The following is a 21,308-nucleotide window of genomic DNA, read 5'->3' on the forward strand; positions in this document are numbered from 1 at the left end:
AAGTGTGTATGCTTAAATGGTGGCTCCAAGTGGCATAGTGGGCATCAGCCTAAATCTAGGCACACACTGTCCAATATTTTGGATACGGAAATAATTGTGTCAATTATTTGCCTAGGAGGTCCCTTACATATTCAAAATATGCCAATTTCTCGTTACATTGGCCAAGGGAGAAAAATCGGGGTTCACCCACATGGTACATGATTTTTACTCCAAGACATATGGTCAGATTTTTGAGAATGCAGAAAACACACACACACACACACACACACACACACACACACACACTGATCAATGGGCCTGATTCAGACGTGATCATTGCTTTGCAAGTTTGCAGAGGCCTGCGAACAGATTGCCGCTTCCCAGACAGTGAACACTCACCCTGTGCAAGTCTGCAAATGACTTGCAAATATATCGCTGATCATCTGCAAAACCATACACCACTCACTTTTCCAGTCTGTGCGTAACTCTACCCATCCACAGCTCTACAAGAGAGACAGGCTGATCAAGGCCGAAGCTGACGTCACACACACACTCCCTAGAAAAATGCTTTCGGACACTCCCAGAAAATGACCTGTTACATCTCACAAACAGCGACATACGTTCAGTCAAACTGCCTCGATATTGCAGAAAAAGTAATCGCTGATTTTTGTCGCTATTTGGCCTCTACCATATACATGAGCAGTTGTTCCATAAGTTATCGCCTTGCAAATTCGCTCAACGGCGATCAGGTCTGAATAATGCCCAATATCAGGAGACTGGGACAGAGAATTACGGCCGTGACCATTTGATTGGACAGTTGTAGGTGCATGGTTGTGGGCAAGATTTCCCCTGACTTATTAGCAAATCAGTAAAACGATCATTCATACACACAGAATACAGTAAATCATGCCAATCACTTGAATACTGACAAAATACGCCCAATAATTGTATAGTATACTTTCAGTGGGTGTCGACTGTATTATCGACCACACTTAGGTCGACAGTCATTAGGTCGACACCGTTGGGTTGACAGGCAGCAAGGTCGACAGGGTTCTAGGTCGACATGGATGAAGGTCAACAGGTGTCTAGGTCGACATAGGACAAGGTCGACATGGGTTTAGGTCGCGAGGTCAAAATGTTTTTTTTTCACAGTTTTTTTTACCTGAATGTCGACACAGTCGACAAGGACACAGTTGGGAGTCAACCGCAGCCCCTCCTATTGCAGGCTTCGCTCGCAATGCTTCGGGCATGGTGCCTCGCTGTGTGCAGCACACTATTTTATTCTCCCACCACGCCCTAGTGGATGGTAGGGCATGAAATACCGCCTGTCGGCACATGTCGGCTCCAAAAAAAAAGCCATGTCGACCTCGCGACCTGTCGACTTAACCCATGTCGATCTAACGCATTTGTCAACCTAGACACCTGTCGACCTTCATCCATGTCAACCTAGAACCCTGTCGACCTTGCTGCCTGTCGACCCAACGGTGCCGACCTAATGACGGTCAACCTAAGTGTGGTCGATAATACGAGCGTATCCCCTTTTTTAGTATCTTAAATGTCAGAAGTAACAGCTCACCCTAGACTTCAGCACAAGAAATTCCATAGTCTTAATACAAATATCAGTACTCCTCTGACAATAATATAAATGTACAATGTTGCTATATTTCACACTGCCAGAGATTAAAGTTAACAGAAGCAAAAAACATTCACCTCAAACATTTATTTATACATATATATTTATTTTATATAGCTACCTTAGAACCCACAGCCTTATTTAATCAATTGAACAACCAAATTTAATTTTTATCTTTTTAAAGCCACACCATTGCCTCTATCTGATAAATAGCAGCCCTAAATCGTTCTATAAATAGTGCTGTTTTAACGGTGTGTGTTTTTGCAAAGCAAGGCATCTACTATTTGTAGTCCATAGGGGGATCATGTTAAAGGAAAGATGATGAGATCAACAACTGAATTAGTGGATGGATATAACAGTACTCAACCTGTCAAATCTTTAGTGCCTTGGATATACAGGGGATGTAGCTGCAAATGAAAGCATCAAATCTGCCATTTCCAACTGCTCAGAAATCTAGCATCTTTGTCACTTTTGACTTCATAGTATTTCCTGAAAACATGATCTAAACGTATATGTGTTTCCAATTTCTTATATAAACTGCCAAGGTTATATTGCAATGTATTCTATCTCAATGCTGGCTAAGTCCCCTTTCATATCCAGTTTCGGACCGGGTTATTGCCGGGTTGGTGACGTGGTGAAAAAAAAAAAAAAAAAAGAATTGAAAAATAGAATAAAACATAGAAGTAAAAAGTGTGACCACATCCACCTTGTAGCAGGAGGATGTGGTAACACTTTCTTTTTTTTTTTTTAACAACACTTCTTTTGGATTTGTTTCTCTAAAGACTGGCTGAATTTAACAGTAGTCACTTTGTATTTCTTAATTAATATAATGAAGAGGGGGAGGGCACCATTTGTGAAATGTTTTGTAGCTGAGGACGGGGGCTTTAAGCCCCTTGACGCTAGCCCCCCGGGAACCAGAGATACCGCTGGGCAAACCTTTTCCCCTTGGGACCCGCAAATTCCAACCCCCGCCCAGTTCCAATGGATGCTGATCCCCCCCGGATTCACAGAGGCTCGTGGTTGATCTAATTCAAACCCAAATCGCCTGGCCTTCAATCTGATACCAGGCTGGTCCATATGGGTCAATTGCTTCCAGAGCTATTGTGGGTAAACCGATTTTTTTATTTCTGAAATGTAATTTCATGGCTGTTCATGTTCTCTGAGGTTAGATTTCTCTGGAACCAAACTGCCCAGTTTCCCAGTATCAATCGAAGCCCACTCGAAAGTTGTTTAATATGATACTGGTCTCGTGTAAATGGGTCAATTGGTTCTGAAGATATAGCCAGCTTAACAATATAGTCAGTTAAAGTTAGTTAAAGTTAGAGGGGGTTTATACCCGCCTGATATCAGAAAATGCAGGGACTAGGCTGGTGGGAAAGGGGAGCCAGGGACCGTATTCACGGGTAAGACCCTGCATTTTCTGGTGTGAAAGGGGTATTATTTCAAGTAGCCGGGACCTGCAGTGCTCTGAATAAAGCCGGCAGCCCCTGCTCTCTGTCCGGCTGTCAATGGCTGTCACTTCTGCCCAGCAGTGGCTGTCCTCCAGTTTCCGCGAGCATGTATTCCTCCTTGGCAAAGAGCATGTAATCCAACATGGCAACGAGCATTGAACTCTTGGCAATGAGCATAAAGGTAAGCAGCACTTATGTAGCATCATTTTTAAATAGGCCTTACGGTGTTTGGCATAAAACGTAATGGACATTATGGTGTCTGGTTTAACGTGTAGTGGGCATTATGGTGTAAATCTGTCCCTGTTTATTAATTATATTGTGAATTTTGGATTAATCCGTGTAGCATTATGTGAATTTTGGCTCAGTCCATGTGGCAATATGCAAATTTCGGCTCAATCCGTGTGGCATTATGTGAATTTTGGCTCAATCCATGTGACATTGGGGCAGATGTATTAAGCTTTAACAAGAGATAAATCCAAGGGTGATAAGTAGAGAGAAACATCCAGCCAATCACCTGCTAACTGCCATGTTACAGGCTGTGTTTGAAAAAAGTCAGTAAGGAGCTGATTGGCTGGACGTTTATCTCTCCTTATCATCTTTGCATTTATCTCTTGTTAAGGCTTAATACATCTACCCTATTATGTGAATTTTGTCTCATTCAGTTTGGCATCATGTGTAAGGGGCAAGTATAATGGGGTCTAGTATTTTGTTGCATAATGTGTAGAAGTGGTATATGGTTTAGTACATTACACTCAAGGATACACCCATTTTGAGTGGCTGCGCGCCTTCGGCACACACAGAACTACAGCCTTCATTTTTGAAGCTAAGGTGGGCCTGTGTACTTTAAATGCATGGCCTAACAATAGCCAACAAAGTGGTGTCGCGGGTTGATTCCTTCAAATTCCTAGGGACAACCATGTCCAGTGACCTAAGATGGGGATTAAATATAACCACAAACATCAAAAAGGCCCAACAGCACCTGTTCTTCCTGAGGCAACTCAGGAGATTCAACATCCCACAGGAGCTGCTGTGTGTATTCTACACCGCCATCGTGGACTCTGTCTTATGTTCCTCGATCACAATCTGGTACGGTGGCGCAAGCGAGAACGACAAACAAAAACTGCAGAGGGTAGTGAAGACTGCGGAAAGGATCATAGGGACCGACCTCCCCCCGATAAGGGATCTGTTCTCATCCAGGGTAAGGAAACGTGCTGAGAAGATCGCAAATGACAAGCTGCATCCTGGTCACAACCTGTTTGACATCCTACCATCCGGAAGACGGTTCAGGTCCATCCCCGTCAAAACGTCCAGATCAGCAAGAAGCTTCTTTCCGTTAGCCGTCCATCACCTGAACAATCCAATCAAAGCGAATGCAATCCCAATATCAACAGCCAAACAACGTGTCCCTACTTGGCGACCTGACCACCATAGTCGTAGCTAGAAATCAAATGCTTGTAATGTCTCCCTCCCCCCTTTCATCCCTGCTTGATGCTGCACTGTAATCCACAAATAATTCCTAGTGTGCGCAAGCACACATGGCCAATAAAGTTGATTCTATTCTATTTTTAATCCCATTCTCGCTCTCTCTCTGCTCTCCTCTATCTCAGCGCTCTCCGAGCATTTACACTGGCACCACTAACACTCCCCTCCCATACCCTCTCCTATCATGGTGCCCACCCTGTAGTTTTCTTCAAGATCCACCCCTGACACCACCTAATTAATAGCGGCCTCTTCAGATGCCTTTCAGTGGGAAACTACCATTCAAGGAGTTGCACAGACAACAAGCATAGCGTGCCTCCTTAATACAGCAGCGTGACGGAGCACCTAGCAGGTGTGGCATGCCTCCTCACTAACAGCGCCTTTGCAGATTTATACAAAGCAGAATCCTTACACAGAGATATACTGGGACATTGGAGAGGAGGTATTTAAACCCCTTTTCCCCACTTACAGTATATACAGTCACTGTACCCCATTCCCAGGAAATAACAGAAATCAAACTGTTGGTAATCTGCACCAATACCGTTTATATTTGGAAATCCGACATGCAGTAAAAACAGCATATATTTTGGTTATATTGCTTCCATAAATATGTTTTAATTAATTTTTTACCCCTTTATTTTATAAGAGACTGTTGCTTTGAAAATCATTATCTTTTATAAGTACTAATAAATAAGATTTTTTTTACCGGGATAAATTACCTTGGTCTCCACTATTTATAAAGACTATACGTGAGATAAGGAAATTAATTGGATACATTTAACCCAGCGCCGCCCACTTCCATATTGTGTTGTTTTATATATATTTTGTGCAGTGGAAACATACCCAGTTGTCGCTATGTCAAGCTACCTGGCATTTCAACTTGGCTAACAAACATGGTTGCTCACTGATTCAACCAGGCTCAAGGGGTAGTGTAAACGGTTAACCCGGGTCGATGCTACTCAGGACCCGTTCACTCAATGAAATAGTCAAAATCATCTCCCTTCCACCCGCCCCAATCCCTGGCATTACCCAGCGGGGTACGGATGGCAATGTGAAAGTGTAACATGTGGGGCGCACCCGGGTACAAAATCCCAGGTGGGACCCGGCTATTTGGTATAAAAGTGGTATTAGAGAAACAAAGTGCTGCTCCTAAAAAGATTTAGCTGTAGTTCAGAAATATCTAAAAAAAAAACACAACAAAGGAACACTGGGACTGTGTCAGATATTAAAAAAGTAAAAACTATATACAGTATGATCAATTCATTATAGCTATTGCATTGCTCAAATTAAATTAGAACCCAAGCTTGTATGATTTGTATTTAACACAGTATCATATAAATCTATCTTTCTATCTATTTACAGTATATAAACACAAACTAAAGAATACCAATTTTACAATAGAACAGAACCATTAAAACAAAGAAAACAGCATTCCAGACTACAGTCCACATAGAACTGAAACAATCAATCTAAAGAAAATCATGACATGTACCTCTGGTGACAGCCAATATGACACTGTAAATATATAGTATTTCATTAAAATCCTGCACTAATCCCTAAAGGAAAATTCAATTCTTACATTAAAAAAAAAAGTTTTAAAGGACATAAAAGCATGTTGAAAGGCAGCCTGAAAATGGTATAGTTTACAACCTAAAAGATGATGTTTTAAAAAAGTGAATTTTAAATAGCTTTCAATTATTTTCACAATAATTTTCAACCTTTGTTTATGTAAAGAAATGTATCAGGGACACCTTATTGAAAGTCAATGCAGTCAAGAACTGAAAAGCGGTTTTCAAAGTCTGTGGTTTCAGCCACTGGATTTAATGATATTAAGTACAAATTATGCCTGGTTTTGTTTTGTATTTATTATTGCACCCTTTATTTCCAGCGACTGACATAACAGTAGACGTGGCAGCTTTGTAAAGCTCAGTTATGGTATAGATTGGATTTTTTTCTTTAACCGTTTATGATAACTTGTGCTTCTTTATATACCACTTCCTGTTTTGTTTTCTCCATACATGGCCGACTTTCACTGAGCCTGTGTAACATGGGCCCTTATTCTGAATCGAGCGGTACGGCCCGCGTGCGGCCGTACCGCCGATGTTTTCAGTCTGCACATGCGCAGAGGTCAATCTGCGCATGTGCAGGCGAAATCGCCGCACATAAAGTTTCGACGCCGCAAAGGGGGCGTATAGGGGCGTGAGGGGCTTCATACCCTCATTTCCCTATGCATACGCCCCGCGTTTCATGGGCGTTCCCATGCAAACGCGGGGCGTATGCATGGTAATGAGGCTATGACGCCAGTGATGGGGGCGGAAAGCTGACATCGCCGGATGTCAGCTCTCAGCCCCCAAACAAGCTTTCACACGGACGATTGTCCGTGTGGTCTCAGCTTGCGGGAGCTGGTGGGGCGTGCGGCCCTGCCTTCGATGGTCGCCGACCATCGAATGCAGGGGGCAGCTCCCACCATGGTGGAGGCGTACGCCCCACCATTTTCATGCGGATCGCCAGCCGTCCGTGTACGGACGGCCGTGGCGATCCGTATAGTAGGCGGGGATTGGTTGGTGCGGCCGGAGCACCGTATGCGGCTCCGGCCGCACCGATCTGAATAAGGGCCACGGAGAGGAAAGGAAGTGGACAAATGAATATGAAGGGCTAGTTAAGTTGTGTTCTAATTCATGGTTTGCAAATTATAAACACCACCTGTGTGTGCAAAAGGAAAAAACAAACAAGGGAATTATTGATAGCTTATCTCAAATCTTAGAATGATCCAACATATGGAATTTTACAAATGTTTTTAATATGCATCCATAAATATATAAAATACATACAAGCAAACATAGAACACAGAAACATAAGTGATTGCCCGCATATATTTTTTCAAAAGATAAAAGCTTATCTGAATATCAAGATACAGCCAAAGTACTAAACACGTTTCATCTAGGGCAGTGGTTCTTAAACTCGGTCCTCATGGCCCCATATAGTTCATGTTTTCCAGGTCACCTGACTCATTGCACTAATTACTGACTGACACATTTTAAAAGATCCACAGGTGGAGCTAATTATTTCACTTGATTCTGTGAGGAGACCTGCAAAACATGCACTGTGTGGGGTCCTGAGGACCTTGTGATCTAGGGAGTCCCACATCTCAACTATTTGACTTTTACCGGCAACCAAACATGGTCAACCCTAAAGCATTGCACAGATCAGTCAGATCCATACAATGCTTCTATGTGTAAAATAAAAGAGTTAGAACATTTTTTTTAAATGACGAGGGGTCCCTCCTCCTAAGCATAAATAGCCCCATGCTCTTTGAGCTGGTGTTGGTTAAAATAATAATAATAAAAAAATAATACAGGGAAAATTTGGCTTGAGTACCCCTTTATTTAAAGAACCAGCAACAGGCTCTTGGGTCGTTCCTGACGGTTACAAAAATACGGGGGACAAAACATGTAGGGGTCCACCTGTATTTTTAAAACCAGTACAATAATCTAGTAGTCAGTAAGGTAATGCCACAGACAGGGGACATGTTTCTACCGGTCCCTGCGGCTGTTGCATTAACCCCCCAACTAGTCAGCCCTGATGCCTGGTGCAATCCCTGACACCCCTCAGTGGTGGGTGTCGAGATGTCAGCATTTAAGTAGTAAAATTTGTCTGTGGAAGTACAAGTCCCAGCAAGCCTCCCTCGCATGGTGATACTGTACTTGAAGAACCCCAAATACCACCATTGGACATGCCCCTTTGCAAATGTGTACCGATTTGTATGTAATCTCAGTCTTCAGTTATACAGGATGATCCCTTGCCATCTGTATATTTCATATAGCTTCAGAGTTCCTGGACATGCTCAATTGATGTGGAAGTCAATCTCAGGCCTGTTGACCTATTTCTTGTGGCTAACTAAACCCTGTTGACCTAATGTATATCAACCTTCATACTGTTGACCTGATGACCTATAACATAAGGAGTGGAGGGGCTGGTTCAGCAGAAGGGAGGGAAATTTTTCTACAGCAGCATGGGTGGCTGGTCCTGTAGAATGGGAGAGTCACCATGAACAACAAATCACTTAGAGGAGGCAGGCACAGGAGAGATTGGCTGCACTCACCGACACTCTGCGGACCCCTCCCCTCCTGTCCTCTCCTCTGGCCAGACTGCATTCTAATCACTGCAGGCAACTCGGGATGTACGGCTGTGTTTCACATGCAGGGTGCTCTGAAGCACATGCTGCTGCCTAGAAAGCTGAGACCTAAACCAGTTGCTGGAAGCCCTGGGTGCTGCTTCTTCTTGCGTCTGGCAGCAATTAACCACCAGGCCCGGCAACAGGGGGATAGTGGGAACAGCCCTACCAGGCCCTGCAGGTCAGAGGGTGATACCAGTTTATATTCTGAAGTAGTTGTGCACTTCTACTTTGATCTCTTAGTACATAGAAGGGGTGTTTGGATGATGGGGTTGGTTGGGGGAGGGGATGTTTGTTCGTGGCCCTGGCTGATAAAGGGCCATCCAGAGGATCCTAAAGATGGTATAGAGGCTCAACTACACCCACAATGGGAGTGGCCCAACCTGCTCAATGATCACCAAGTTGCATATTTAGGACCCAGAACAGGACAACCTTTCAATTGCCTATGGCCCTGCCAGGCTGTACTATATCCAGGGAGAATCAAAATAACTGGACAGGGAAATGTAATACTTTTGAAAAGTAAAAATTTATTGGAATATAAAGCCGTAATTTTTACTAATATAAAGTATAATCCGACCATTGAAAGATGTGGAAGAGCACGCATCAAGTCGTCACTTACATATGCGTGCACGCTGTGAAGGAAATGGGTGGGCAGGTGACATCCGGTGATGTCAGCTGCCCGCTGCCCGCCCCAGCATCATTAGCATGAGAACACCCAGCGGTTTCATGGGAACACCCATGACATGCCAGGCGTTCCCGTATGCTAACGGGGCAGCCCCTCTCCGCCCCCCAACCGCTGAACATTGATTATTTCATTAATGACGGCCCTGCCACAGCATCTAAATTGGAATCAAGTCAGTACCTTGACTATGCCTCTTCAAAGCCGTAATTTTGTTTCCTTTGAGCCATTCAATGGTGGATTTGCTTTTCTCATTGAGGGGACCATTTATCAATGATCGCATTAACAATGCGATACGCCCAGGATCGCATTGGGATCCGAAAGGAGCCCATCACTCCGATGGGCTGAGCCGGACGCCGGGGGGGTCTAGGCTACAATGAGTTACCGCCATCTTAGAATGGTGGTAGCAAAGGGATGCAATGTGCTACTTCCCAATGTTGATACATTGGGGAGCTTCGCATCCCCCATATACACCTATACGGGAAGGCAGCCATGCAGGAGGGATCACAGCAGGGATCGGAGGTCCCTCTTTATACATTCTGGGGATACTTAATATTTGCAGCTAAACAGGTGTTTTCGTGATTTAGCCGCAAATATAGAATGAATAAATGGGCCCCTAGAACTGATGTCTTGCTGCATAATCCAATCATGCAGGAGCTACAGATAGAGGACCAGATTCTCTAAGCTTCAAATATGATGAAATAGAGAGTGATAAACAGCCAGCCAATCAGCTCCTGCCTGACATTTTTCAAACACAGTCTGTGACATGGCAGGTAGGAGCTGATTGGCTGGCTGTTTATCACTCTCCATTTTATCACTTTTGAAGCTTAGAGAATCTGGCCCCATGTACTGATTAACAGACATTTGGACCTGAAAATGTTCCTTGATTCAGTTATGGCAAGTCAACCTAATTCTGAAAGAGAAAAGTATCCCCACAGCATCACACTACCACCACGTTTGACGGTTAGTAGGATGTTCTTATTGTGGAATGCTGTGTTAGATTTATGTTATGAACAAATAATAAAACTCACGTCTTCGGAAAAAGTTAAATTTTTGGTAACTTGTAAAAGGCTTGGGGCAGTTCACATGTTTTTTGGGGTTTTTTTGGCGAATAAGAGACCAGCTTTAATGTTCCTCTCTTTAAGCAGCAGTTTTCACCATAAATGCTGACAGAGGTGAATGAGGTAGGCAGTTCCTAAAAGGTTAGTCTGGGTTCTTTTTTTTACTTCCTGAATGAGTAGCTGATGAGTCTTTAGGGATTTAGGTGTTAGTCGTGCCTCCGAAGATTTGCACACACACACACACACACACACACACCCACCCCCCCATGTTCCAATTTTTCCGCCAATTGGAGATAAAAGCTTTTACTGTGTTTCCTTGGAGTCCCAGAGTCTTAAGAATGGCCTTGTAAACCTTTCATGATAAATATATTTCAATGACTGCCTTGTCTCTTCTTAAATATATTCTGAGTGCAACATACTTTACTGCTATTTGAGACCTCGTAGCTGGAAAGTTTCTATTTAGTGATAATTAGATTCAATAAGGATGACTGTAATCAAGCCTGATTGGGTTAAATTAGACTAGACACATTTATCAATTCAATTTAGTTCATTGGTTTAATGTGCAACTGAGGGGGCACTTATTTATTTATTATTTATTTATTAACAGTTTCTTATATAGCACACATATTAGGCAGCACTTACTAATTTACACAGGGCCAATGTGTGTTGGATAGCTTTTTTCCTTTAACAAATTACATTATTATTTAGAACTGTATTTGGTGATAATTTACTAATACCCCGCCATTCTCACTGCAGCCAAATTCCCGGGTCTAGCATGTGGACCCGGGAATTTGCCTTTTAGCACAGGATTTTTGGCAGTGTGAACGGGTCGCATAACCCTTCTTTTTACCCTTGTCTGAGATCCGGATATGCAGACACGGGTTGACCCGTTCACACTGCCGAAAAACCCGTGTTTAAAGGCAAATTCCTGGGTAGAACTTCTTCACCCGGGAATTTGCCTTGCAGTGAGAATGGGGGTCCAGCACGGCAGTGCCCGGCATTTTAATGCCGGGTAAAAGCCGTGTCTTTCTCACTCGCAGTAAGAACACGGCATTAGATGGAAGTTCTATTTCACATGACATGTTGCTATGGGCAACCAATCAGGTACTATTATCTTCTAGAAGGTGCTAAATAAATAAGTAGATTCTGATTGGTTGCCCATAGCAACATCCCATCTGAAATACAACTCACATCTTAGTACATTTCCCCATTTTTTTTACTTGAGTTGTCTTTGTCTCATTCAATTTTGTTTGATGATCTAAAACAAGTGTGACAAAATAGTAAAAACTGAAGCAATCTAGAAGGGGTTTTAAAACCTTTTTTTCACATCATACATAAAATCCTACTCTCCAGTTTCAAGAGGTGCTACCACAACCTAGTACATACGTTGTAAAGGTCATCTTCTACCACTTTACAATCACAATGTAACCTAATTATATTAAACACTTCTATTTTTCTTCTAAAACATAACTTGGAATTATTTAAAAGTTGTTCCAGTTGAAAGATCTAGTGTCTAGAATAGACAGTCATTACGTCTACCCAAAAAAGTCGACATGCAATAGGTTGGTCAACCTGAATACTGTTGAAATGCAGTGGGTCAATGGGGTCAAAAGGCTGACAAAGAAAATGACACGGTCAACACGATTTTTGTTTTATACTTCTCTATCCATGTTGGCATATAGGAAAAGCAAAGCGAGCCATGCGAGGTTACGCATTACACTAATTGTGACTCCATGTCAACAGTTGTAGACATTGACCCCCAAAAAGAAAACCTCATGTCAACCTTTTCATGTGTCTGTTTCATGTCAACCTATTGAATATCTATCTAGACCAGGGGTAGCCAACTCCCGTCCTCGAGAGCTACCAGCAGTGCATGTTTTTCAGGTCTCCTCACCGAATCACAAGTGAAGTATTTAGCTCCACCTGTGGATCTTTTACAATGTGCCAGTGAGTAATGAGTTGGCTACCCCTGATCTAGACACTATCTAATAATCCTCACCCATTTTAAAGTACACATTAAGGGTGTGATTCATCAACAATCGGACGGGGTGACGAATTCGGACCCATTCCGATGGTGGGGGGGGGTCAGCACATGAGCAGAGGAAGGGGCAGCGTTTTATCAGCATCCCCGTGAAAACGCTGGGCTTTTCCCTGGGGGTTCAGGTGGCTTGCAAATGGCGTCAGTGCCTGACACCTCTTCAGGGACTATGACGGAAATAAAAGTTAGTTTAGACTGACTTTTATTTTCGAAGGGGGCAGAAATCATTCGATGGTCGGCCATCACATGATTTCATCTTGCCTTCGGTGGCATGCGAGGGGATGTGCAGGGGGGGGGGGGGGGCGCTCGCTAAGCAGCAAACGACCGCTGCTTAGCAAGCATTCCTGAATCACCCCCCAAATTACCAGGAGAGGACAGAATCTTTTTGGGAATGGCATAAAGGTTTGCATTATGGAGTGAGCCTAGACATGCCCTGCCTCATTAAAGTGCAACATGAAGACAGAAAGCAGGTACCATAACATATTGCACCAGCTCAGACTGGTTGGTCTAAAAGGTCCATACACAATGCCCAGCGTGTATGGACAGCGATGATGCCAATCATCGCTGCGGGGAAAGCCGCTCAGTGCATACAGACTGAGCGGCTTTCCCCCTGCCCGGTGCCAGCGGAGGATGGCTTTGCATAGCAGAGCTCTATGCAAAGCCGTCCTGAAAGCCGCTCATCTGCTGGCATAACAAGATGAACGGCTTTCCAGGCGATGTTGCTCACCGCTCATTGCCAGGCCATACACACTCGGCGGCTTTGAGCTGAAAGCCGCTCAAACCTGCTGTTTTGAGCGACTTTCAGCTCAAAGTCGCCCAGTGTGTATGGGCCTTAAGTCTTTATGAGATATGGAAATAGCTGAGCACCCAACAACATTGTGGCAATTCCTCTCTTATTTCAAGATGGATACTCTTCAAATTGAAATCTTTTTGGTGTTGCATTGCTCCACATAATAAGACACATCAGAGTGCCTACTTTTTCATTTGGAAACTCTCCTTTGCAATCACTTGGCTGATCGGGTTAAGTGCTGCAGAGCAGCAGAGTAGTGTGTTCCCAGCTTGACCCCCTGTGACACCTTACACACCTTACTAGAAATAGCTCAGTGTATACAGACTTCTATGGGATCCGGAGGTTGGCATCTTAAATAACAAACAACCTCCCAATCCCTACAGCTGCAGGAGTGTTTTAAGCCATTTATCGACTAACGCTCCTGCATACGCACCTAAACAATCGTCAGGCTAATCAGCCAATATCAATGCAACTTGTGTTCTTCCATAAATGCTGATGCCTTGTTCCATTGGTCTATACAGTTTAGCAGAAATCTAGCATATGGGAACACATGCTTGTATTAACGTTTTTGCTGTGTACACACGGCTGCGATAGGGGCTGATATCGCTGGGAATATGGTCGCTGGCGACCATATTGCCAGTGATGGGAGTGTGCCCTGGCGATAAATCGCTGGGTGCGCGCTCCCGATTTCAGCCCCGTTCTAATCGCTGGTCGCAGGAGCTTGCAGCTGATTACCTCTGCGGCATCGCCCGGCAGAGGTTTCTTTTCATCAGCGACCATCTCTTCCCAGACAGCATTGAACAGGGGATCTCAGCAGAATGAGCCCGACTTCACAAGCAGTCAGCTCGTTCTGGGGCTCCCGGCGACAGCTCAAGGCCAAGCCCCCTCTCATCACGCGGCAGGTGGGACATTGAATCCTGCCATAAATTCTCGGTCGAGCAGAGCCCGACAGCCGTGACCCAACATTGAATACCCCCCTGCGTGTGTAAAATCTAAGGTTTTGCACTGTTTCACAAATATTTTTTATTCAGGGCTACCCAGTTATTGTCAGCCCCCAAAATAAAATCCATTTACTGCTGAAAACACACAGGTTCAGTAAAACCTATGTTAATGGCCATGACAGGCTATTTTCACCCTTTAAACAAAAAAAAAACTTGCAAAACATCAGGACCATGGATACCATCCATGGCAGGAAACCATTGATGATTTACAAAGACCAATGGTCTATGAGCATACCAAGCAACCATTTGACACAAACAATTGAGTGTAAAACTATATAGATTCTTAAAATGTGTATGGATACAAAGAAGTAACATTACACACTTTTATATTATACAGTATGCGACCTTTAGTTAAAGACCATCAATCAAATAGTTTAAAGCCCTGTACACACGGGGCGATATATCGCTCGGTGTCCCGTTTGCATCAGCGACCAGAGATGGTCGCTGATGAAAAAGAAACTGCCGGGGGAGCCCGGCAGTGGAAATCCGATCACTCCGGGCAGAAAACGGGAGCGCGCACGCGGCGATTTATCGCCAGTGCACACTCCCATCGCTGGCAATATGGTCGCTCAGCGACCATATTTCCAGCGATATTTGCAATAATCGCTCTTAAGGTGCACATACAAGTGTTTTGGCCTTGCGATGCGCGCTCCTGCACAGATCACATTGCAAAGTACAAAAAGTATGTGCAGCCTGCAGGTCGCATCTTGTTCAAAACGTACGCTGTTGTAGCATATTGCATGTGTTTTGAACTAGATGCGATGCCATCTAGCTCAAACCGCACAGAGCACATCGCACCATGTGTGGCCACATTCAGATAAATGGAATGTTAATCACTTGTATATTCCCAGAACACATGCCTGTCTAGGCTAGATAGATAGATAGATAGATACTGCATGTTGTAGGAGAATCATAGTTACAGAGGTCCTGCACAGTCACTGCAGGGGAAACGGGGTCTAGTCTAAAAAGCCTACAATAATTCACTGCAGAGCCCAGTTCATTCAAACAATTCTGTACTCGTGCTACATGCTTATATACAAGGAATGACAAAAGGCTAAAGTCAGTAGTAGGCAATGTACATTACTGATGGAGGACACGCAACAAAACCTATCCATTCGACTGCAACGATTAACATTGCAAGCCATAGCTGCATGCATTTGCAAAGATTAAGAATTAGATAGGGTATCAGACGCCAGGGCATGTCCCCTCGTGTCAGCTCCCATTTGCTGCAGAGGGTCCAGATCCGGTAACACAGGACAGTGCCCATGACATGATAGTACACAAAGCATGACCAGTACAGCACAGTATAGGAAGAAGCAGGAGCTGCAAGCATACGCATGCAATGTCAGATCTCCTACCCTGCATAAAGTCCGGCATCCTCAGCCTATATCCTCCAGCAGCACATAGTCATCACCATGACAAGGTGCACACACAATGCACACACTGCCAGTGCACTGCAGAGAGGCCAGTGTATATACATCCCCTCACACATACACAGTGACTGACCCCACGCAAAAGCGGTGCACATAAAAGCTCCACTCACCTGACGTCTGAGTCTCATATATTACACATCCCCCTGTTTATTACCAATGTATATGCTAAGATGACACCAGCCTTACCCAGGACCCCAGCCGTGCCATGCTGGCTGCCAGCCGGGTCTGCCCTTTCACCCTCTGGCTGGGCTTTCTTGCTTCTGTCCGGCTCTGTGTCCGGCATGCTGGGGCCGGGATCAGGATGGCATGGGTCCGGGGGTCCCCGCTGTTGTCATTGGGGCTGTGCAGAGAGAGGAGGGACAAAGGGACACTCAGTCAGCAAGGAGCCTTAAACACGCTTGATATTTAGCTTTAAGGGCCCGCCCGCCTTCCTCACTTCCTACTTGTGCTGCTGTCTGATTTTTTTTTTTCCTGTATGTGTGTATTACACGGGCGATGTGCCGTGGTACATATTTGTAATTGACTCAAACATATGGTACCAAAAAGGTGGATATCAACAGTGTTTGATTTATGTTTTATATATATATATATATTTATTTATTTATTAAAAAAAAATTACTACATTTTATTAATAAATTCTCTTTTTGTTACATGCCAATGGGATCGGATTTTTTTCCATTCACAGGTTTGCAAAAGATAACATAAGAACATGTGGTTTAGTCTAATAAAGGAGGAATTCTATGCTATAGCAAGATGCATACACACTGGAAAATTTTGTCCAGCGTGTATGGCTAACGATGATGGGGAAAATCGCTGAGCTGAAAAACGCCCAGTGCATACACACTGAGCATTTTTCTCTTGTTTTTTGCGATTTTCCTGGGGGTGGACAGCTTTCCATAGGACCATAGCCGGGCGCTAAGGAAACTTGTACACTCACTCTTTCCCCATTTGGTGGTGATACCAGCAGATGAGTGGCCGGGCCAGTGACGATGCAGGAGAGCCCATTGCAGCCCCGTACACACTGGGCGGCTTTCGAGCTGAAAGCAGCTCAAACAACAAAACTGAACTGCTTTGAGTCACCCAGCGTGTATGGGCCAACCAAGACCTATTTTTTTTTCATTGCCTGGATAAGTATCATTATTGCTGTTATCATGGCAAAAAGAATATATTTATCAGGACAAGGCACAGTATCACAAACTTTCTGCAGGAACATCGGGCATTGCGGCAAAGCGAATAAAGTGAAGACATTTCTGAGTTTAAGCCCCGTACACACTATGGGGGTTATTCTGGTTGATGGGCAGCCACCTTTTCGCAAGGCAAATTCGCACGCAGGGCATGCATATGTAAACTAGCATCCATTCGCAGCTTGGTGGTCGCCGACCACCGAATGATGGCGAAGGCTCACGCATCTGTAAGGTTGCCTCAGATGCATGTCATGCCTCATTAGTATGAGAATGCCCAACGTTCTCATGGGAACGCCCATGAAACGCTGGGCATTCCCATGAACTGTGTTATTGTCGGCATGCTGATTGCACTGCGGGGGTGATAGGTCTCCGATCTTAAATGGCTTTATGTATGATAGAAACCGAATGTTTGTGCTGTAGCAACAAGAAGTGCTGATACTTATTTCTTAACATATTCAATTGTGCTTTACAATAGGAGCCAGTGATACAACAAACTGGGTATTTACAGACAGTGAAAAGGTATGAGGACCCTGCTTGCAAGCTTACAATAATGATATTGTGGCAGTAGTGTATAATGGGCCTGATTCAGACCACATCGGATGGGGCCGCAGGCGGGTTGGTGTCGGGATGTGCGGCTGATGTAACATGACGTCAGCGCCTCCCTGTATTTGACCAGTTTAAACTGACTTTTATTTGCCAACGGGGGGAAAAAAAATCATTCGTTGGGCGGCGACAATAGAATGATTTTTCCTTTGTGCGCCAGAAATGTGTTTGGCTTGGGGGAGAAAATTTCTAGTTACACCACTGACTCCATATCCTGCAGACCTAGCTCTCATTGCCACTGAGCCCACCAGCTGCACTAGCCTCCGAATGTCCATGGTTACTCATAACCTTACGGTCGTAGGCTTTTAACTATCGCTACGCCGCTCACCATGACCTCAGTACTAGGCCCCGGATTTCTAGGATCTACAAAACGAACATTAGTTTTTGTTTTTTTCAATCCATGTGTTAGGATTTTTTAGGTTTTAAAAATGTCAGTTTAGCAATGCATGCATTGCATGAAAATAAAACAGCCATGCAACATAACATTATGGGGGAAATTTACTAAGATGTGTATTCTACTTCACATGTAATATTGCTATGGGCAACCAATCAGATCCTGTCTACTATCTTCTAGAGCAGGGCTGGGCAACTCCGGCACTCCAGATGTTGATGAACTACACATCCCAGCATGCCTTGCATCAGTTTCAGCATGGCCACATAGCAAAACTAATGCAAAGCATCCTGGGATGTGTAGTTCATTAACATCTGGAGGGCCGGTGTTGCCCAGCCCTGTTCTAGATTCTAGAAGATAGTAGACAGGATCTGATTGGTTGCCCATAGCAATATCACATGTGAAGTAGAATACACATCTTGGTAAATTTCTACCTATGTTTGAAACATTGCGCATTTATTAGAGATGTGCTGTGGCATCATCTCCATGGGTCTTCAAACTGTGGCCCTCCAGATGTTGTGAAACTTCAAATCCCAGCATGCCTTGCCACACTTTTGCTATAAGGGAGTGTTAAAACTGTGGCAAGGCATGCTGGGATTTGTAGTTTCACAAAATCTGGAGGGCCACAGTTTGAAGACCCATGAATTCTACTCCTTCCACACCTAGTATGATGTACACTAAAAATGTATTGTACCTTCATGGGATGGGGTGTGGCTACATGTGAGGTGCATGGTTAATTGTACTAACCTCCCCTTTCTGTAACTTTGGGGTCCAGAAGATGCTGTCTGCAGTGCCATCTCCTACACCAGTGGTCTCCAACCTTTTTTGGAGCGTGAGCTACTTGCAGCAAAATAAACCACCTGAAGAGCTACTAAAATAAAAAAAATCTGCATAACCGAAAAATGCCCTTTACACATTATGCCACACACCGTAATGTCCCAGACACAATACACTGCAATGTCCAAAATGCTGCACACATACCTCCCAACACTGGAGGCAGAGGAGAAGGGACATCTGCGCGTGTTGAAGCCAAAATTAGGGGGCATGACCTACTATCGTGGAACTCCTGCAAGGCCACCTCTCAAATTTTTCCACCCAGGCGCAGGGTCACGGTGCTCTCATTGAGGCTGCCAGTCTGTGTAAGGATGCTCAGTGACGGGCCCTATAAACTGGGTCACTGAGTGTCCTTACACAGACAGTCAGACAGCTCCCTCTTCCACCTTGGATTCCCCCCCCCCCCCTCCTCCTGCCCCTTCCTCACTGTGAGTGCGAGCCTGCTGCATACCTCCCAACTTTTGAAGTTGGGAGGTCGGGACGTTCGCGCGGCCTCCCGAAAAGGGGGCGTGGCCTCGAGAAAGGGGGCGTGGCCTCGCGGGTGACACAAACTCCGGCCACGCCCCCATTTTCGTCGCTCGTCGGCGCTGAATAGACGCTGTGCGCATGCGCACAGCGTCTATTCTCGGCAAGCTGGGGGGGCTCCCAACTGTCCTTCCCACCGCGGTACAATGGCGGCCCCGGGCGGGACGCGGGAACGTCCCCGAATATCGGGACGTTCCCGCGGAAAGCGTGACAGTTGGGAGGTATGCTGCTGGGATGTATAGGCATCCTCCCTGCTGCCAGGCCAGCTGCTGCGCCTGTCAGTGTGTAACAGGCAGCGGCTCTGGCAGCAGAGGGGGAGGAGGCAGGACAGCTCTCATGCTGACAAAGAGCAGCAGCAGCAGGGGAAGTCCCTGCACTTCCCTCACTGTTGTGCCAGCCCCTCCCCCCTCATTGAAGCATCAGCCATCAGGGCTAGGACTGCATGTGCCGAGCTATGATTGGAGGAGCTCGGCACATGCTGAATGAATTGAAGTGCCCTTGATTGGAGAAGCTTCTCTGATCAGGATTGGAACACGGAGGCTACCCTGTCCTTCACAGCATGGACCTGTGTCTGTTGAGTATGCCTGCTGCCTCTCCTTGCAGCTTCACTATCTCTCTGTCTCACCCCTCCCTGTTCAGCATCTGTCCCTCCTCTCCCTGCCCAGTGTCTACTCCCCACTCTACCCATCATCTACGCCCCTGCATCTGAACCATCACTCTCTGCCCATCTGTCCCCCATTCCCTGCCCACCATCTGTTCCCCCTCTCCCTGCCCATCATCTGTTCCCCTCTCCCTGCCCACCATCTGTGCCCCTCTCCCTGCCCCCCATCTGTTCCCCCTCTCAATGCCCACCATCTGTCCCCCTCTCCCTGACAACCATCTGCCCCCCTCCATGCCCATCATCTTTTCCCCCCCTCTACCTGTCCAGCACCTGTACCCCCACTTCCTGCCCATCATCTCTTCCCCCCTTCCTGCCCAACACCTGTACCCCCACTCCCTGCCGAGCATATATCACCCCCTCTCCTTACCCAGCATCTGCCCCCTCTCCCTGCCCACCATTTGTCCCCCTCGCCCTGCCCACTATCTGTCCTCCTCTTCTTGCCCAGTGTATCTCCCCCTCTCTGATTAGCATTAGTACTCCCTCAGCCTGCCAATATTCTGTCCCCAATCCCTATCTGCCCCCTCAATCTCTCCCTAGCATTTGTATCTCTCCTCGCACATCTGTCCTCCTCTCGGCCCAGCATATGCCATTCTGCCCCCATTTTCCCAGCATATGTCCCCCTTCTCCATTGCCAGTATCTGCCCCCTCTCCCTGACAATCATCCCTACCTCCATTCGTTGCCCATCACATTTCCCCTATCCCTCTCTGCCCATCATATATACCCCTATATTCCCATCATCTTTCCCCCTATCAGTATCTCCCCACCATCTGACACCCCTGTTCCCACATCTGTCCCCCCTCTCTGCCCAGCATCTCTCCCTACACCTGTACCTGAGCTGTCAGTGTGTGCATGCTTTGTCAGTGCGTTGGGGGGGGGGGGGGAGTTCGGGGCACCAGGACTTTTTGGCAGGGGGGAGCTACATTTCTAGTTACTCCTTATGCCGCTGATCTGAATAAGGGCCTATGGGTGAGACTTAAATAGAAAGAGAGATTCAGAAAGTGAGAGATTTGGTAAGAAATCTCCAGTTGTTTTAAAGCGGCAATCATTTACACTGCAAAATCAAACTGGTCTTGCGGTTTAATGGATTGCAGCATTAAAAAACCCCTGTAGATTTCTTACCAGATCTCTCACTTTCTAAATCTCTCATCCTATTAAATTTCCCCCCATATGTATCTCAATGTCTGACCATGTTTCCTACCAGCCCAGCCATTTTTCAGCTGATGTTGAGACAGTACGACTAATATTAAGCGCGGTCTCATGGCCATGAGGGCAAACAGTGGTCTTCCTGCTCCAGTCTGGAGGTAAATTAGAATGAAATAGAGAACATTACACACGTAAGGTCTTGTTACATTACTTATTGAATCAAACAGTTGGTTTAAACTTAGCAGTGT

General features: G+C 45.4%; 1 protein-coding gene across 3 annotated transcripts in view; it reads right to left on the reverse strand.

Moving 5' to 3' along the window:
* The window catches only part of ANO8 (anoctamin 8), a 101,598-nt gene extending 85,454 nt beyond the window's left edge, over nt 1-16,144 (reverse strand). Inside the window, exon 1 of one of the 3 annotated variants that reach the window (XM_083180161.1) lies at nt 15,905-16,144. In XM_083180161.1, coding sequence (XP_083036287.1) covers nt 15,905-16,001 — 97 coding nt within the window. In that variant the 5' untranslated portion in view covers nt 16,002-16,144. Of the gene's footprint in view, nt 1-15,643; nt 15,706-15,904 lie in introns of those variants that run through there. The other 2 variants (XM_083180167.1, XM_083180171.1) reach the window with 2 other exon arrangements.
* Nucleotides 16,145-21,308: the final 5,164 nt, after the last annotated feature.

Source organism: Crinia signifera, chromosome 1, assembly GCF_055691185.1.
Source record: "Crinia signifera chromosome 1, ASM5569118v1, whole genome shotgun sequence".
NCBI lineage: Eukaryota > Metazoa > Chordata > Amphibia > Anura > Myobatrachidae > Crinia > Crinia signifera.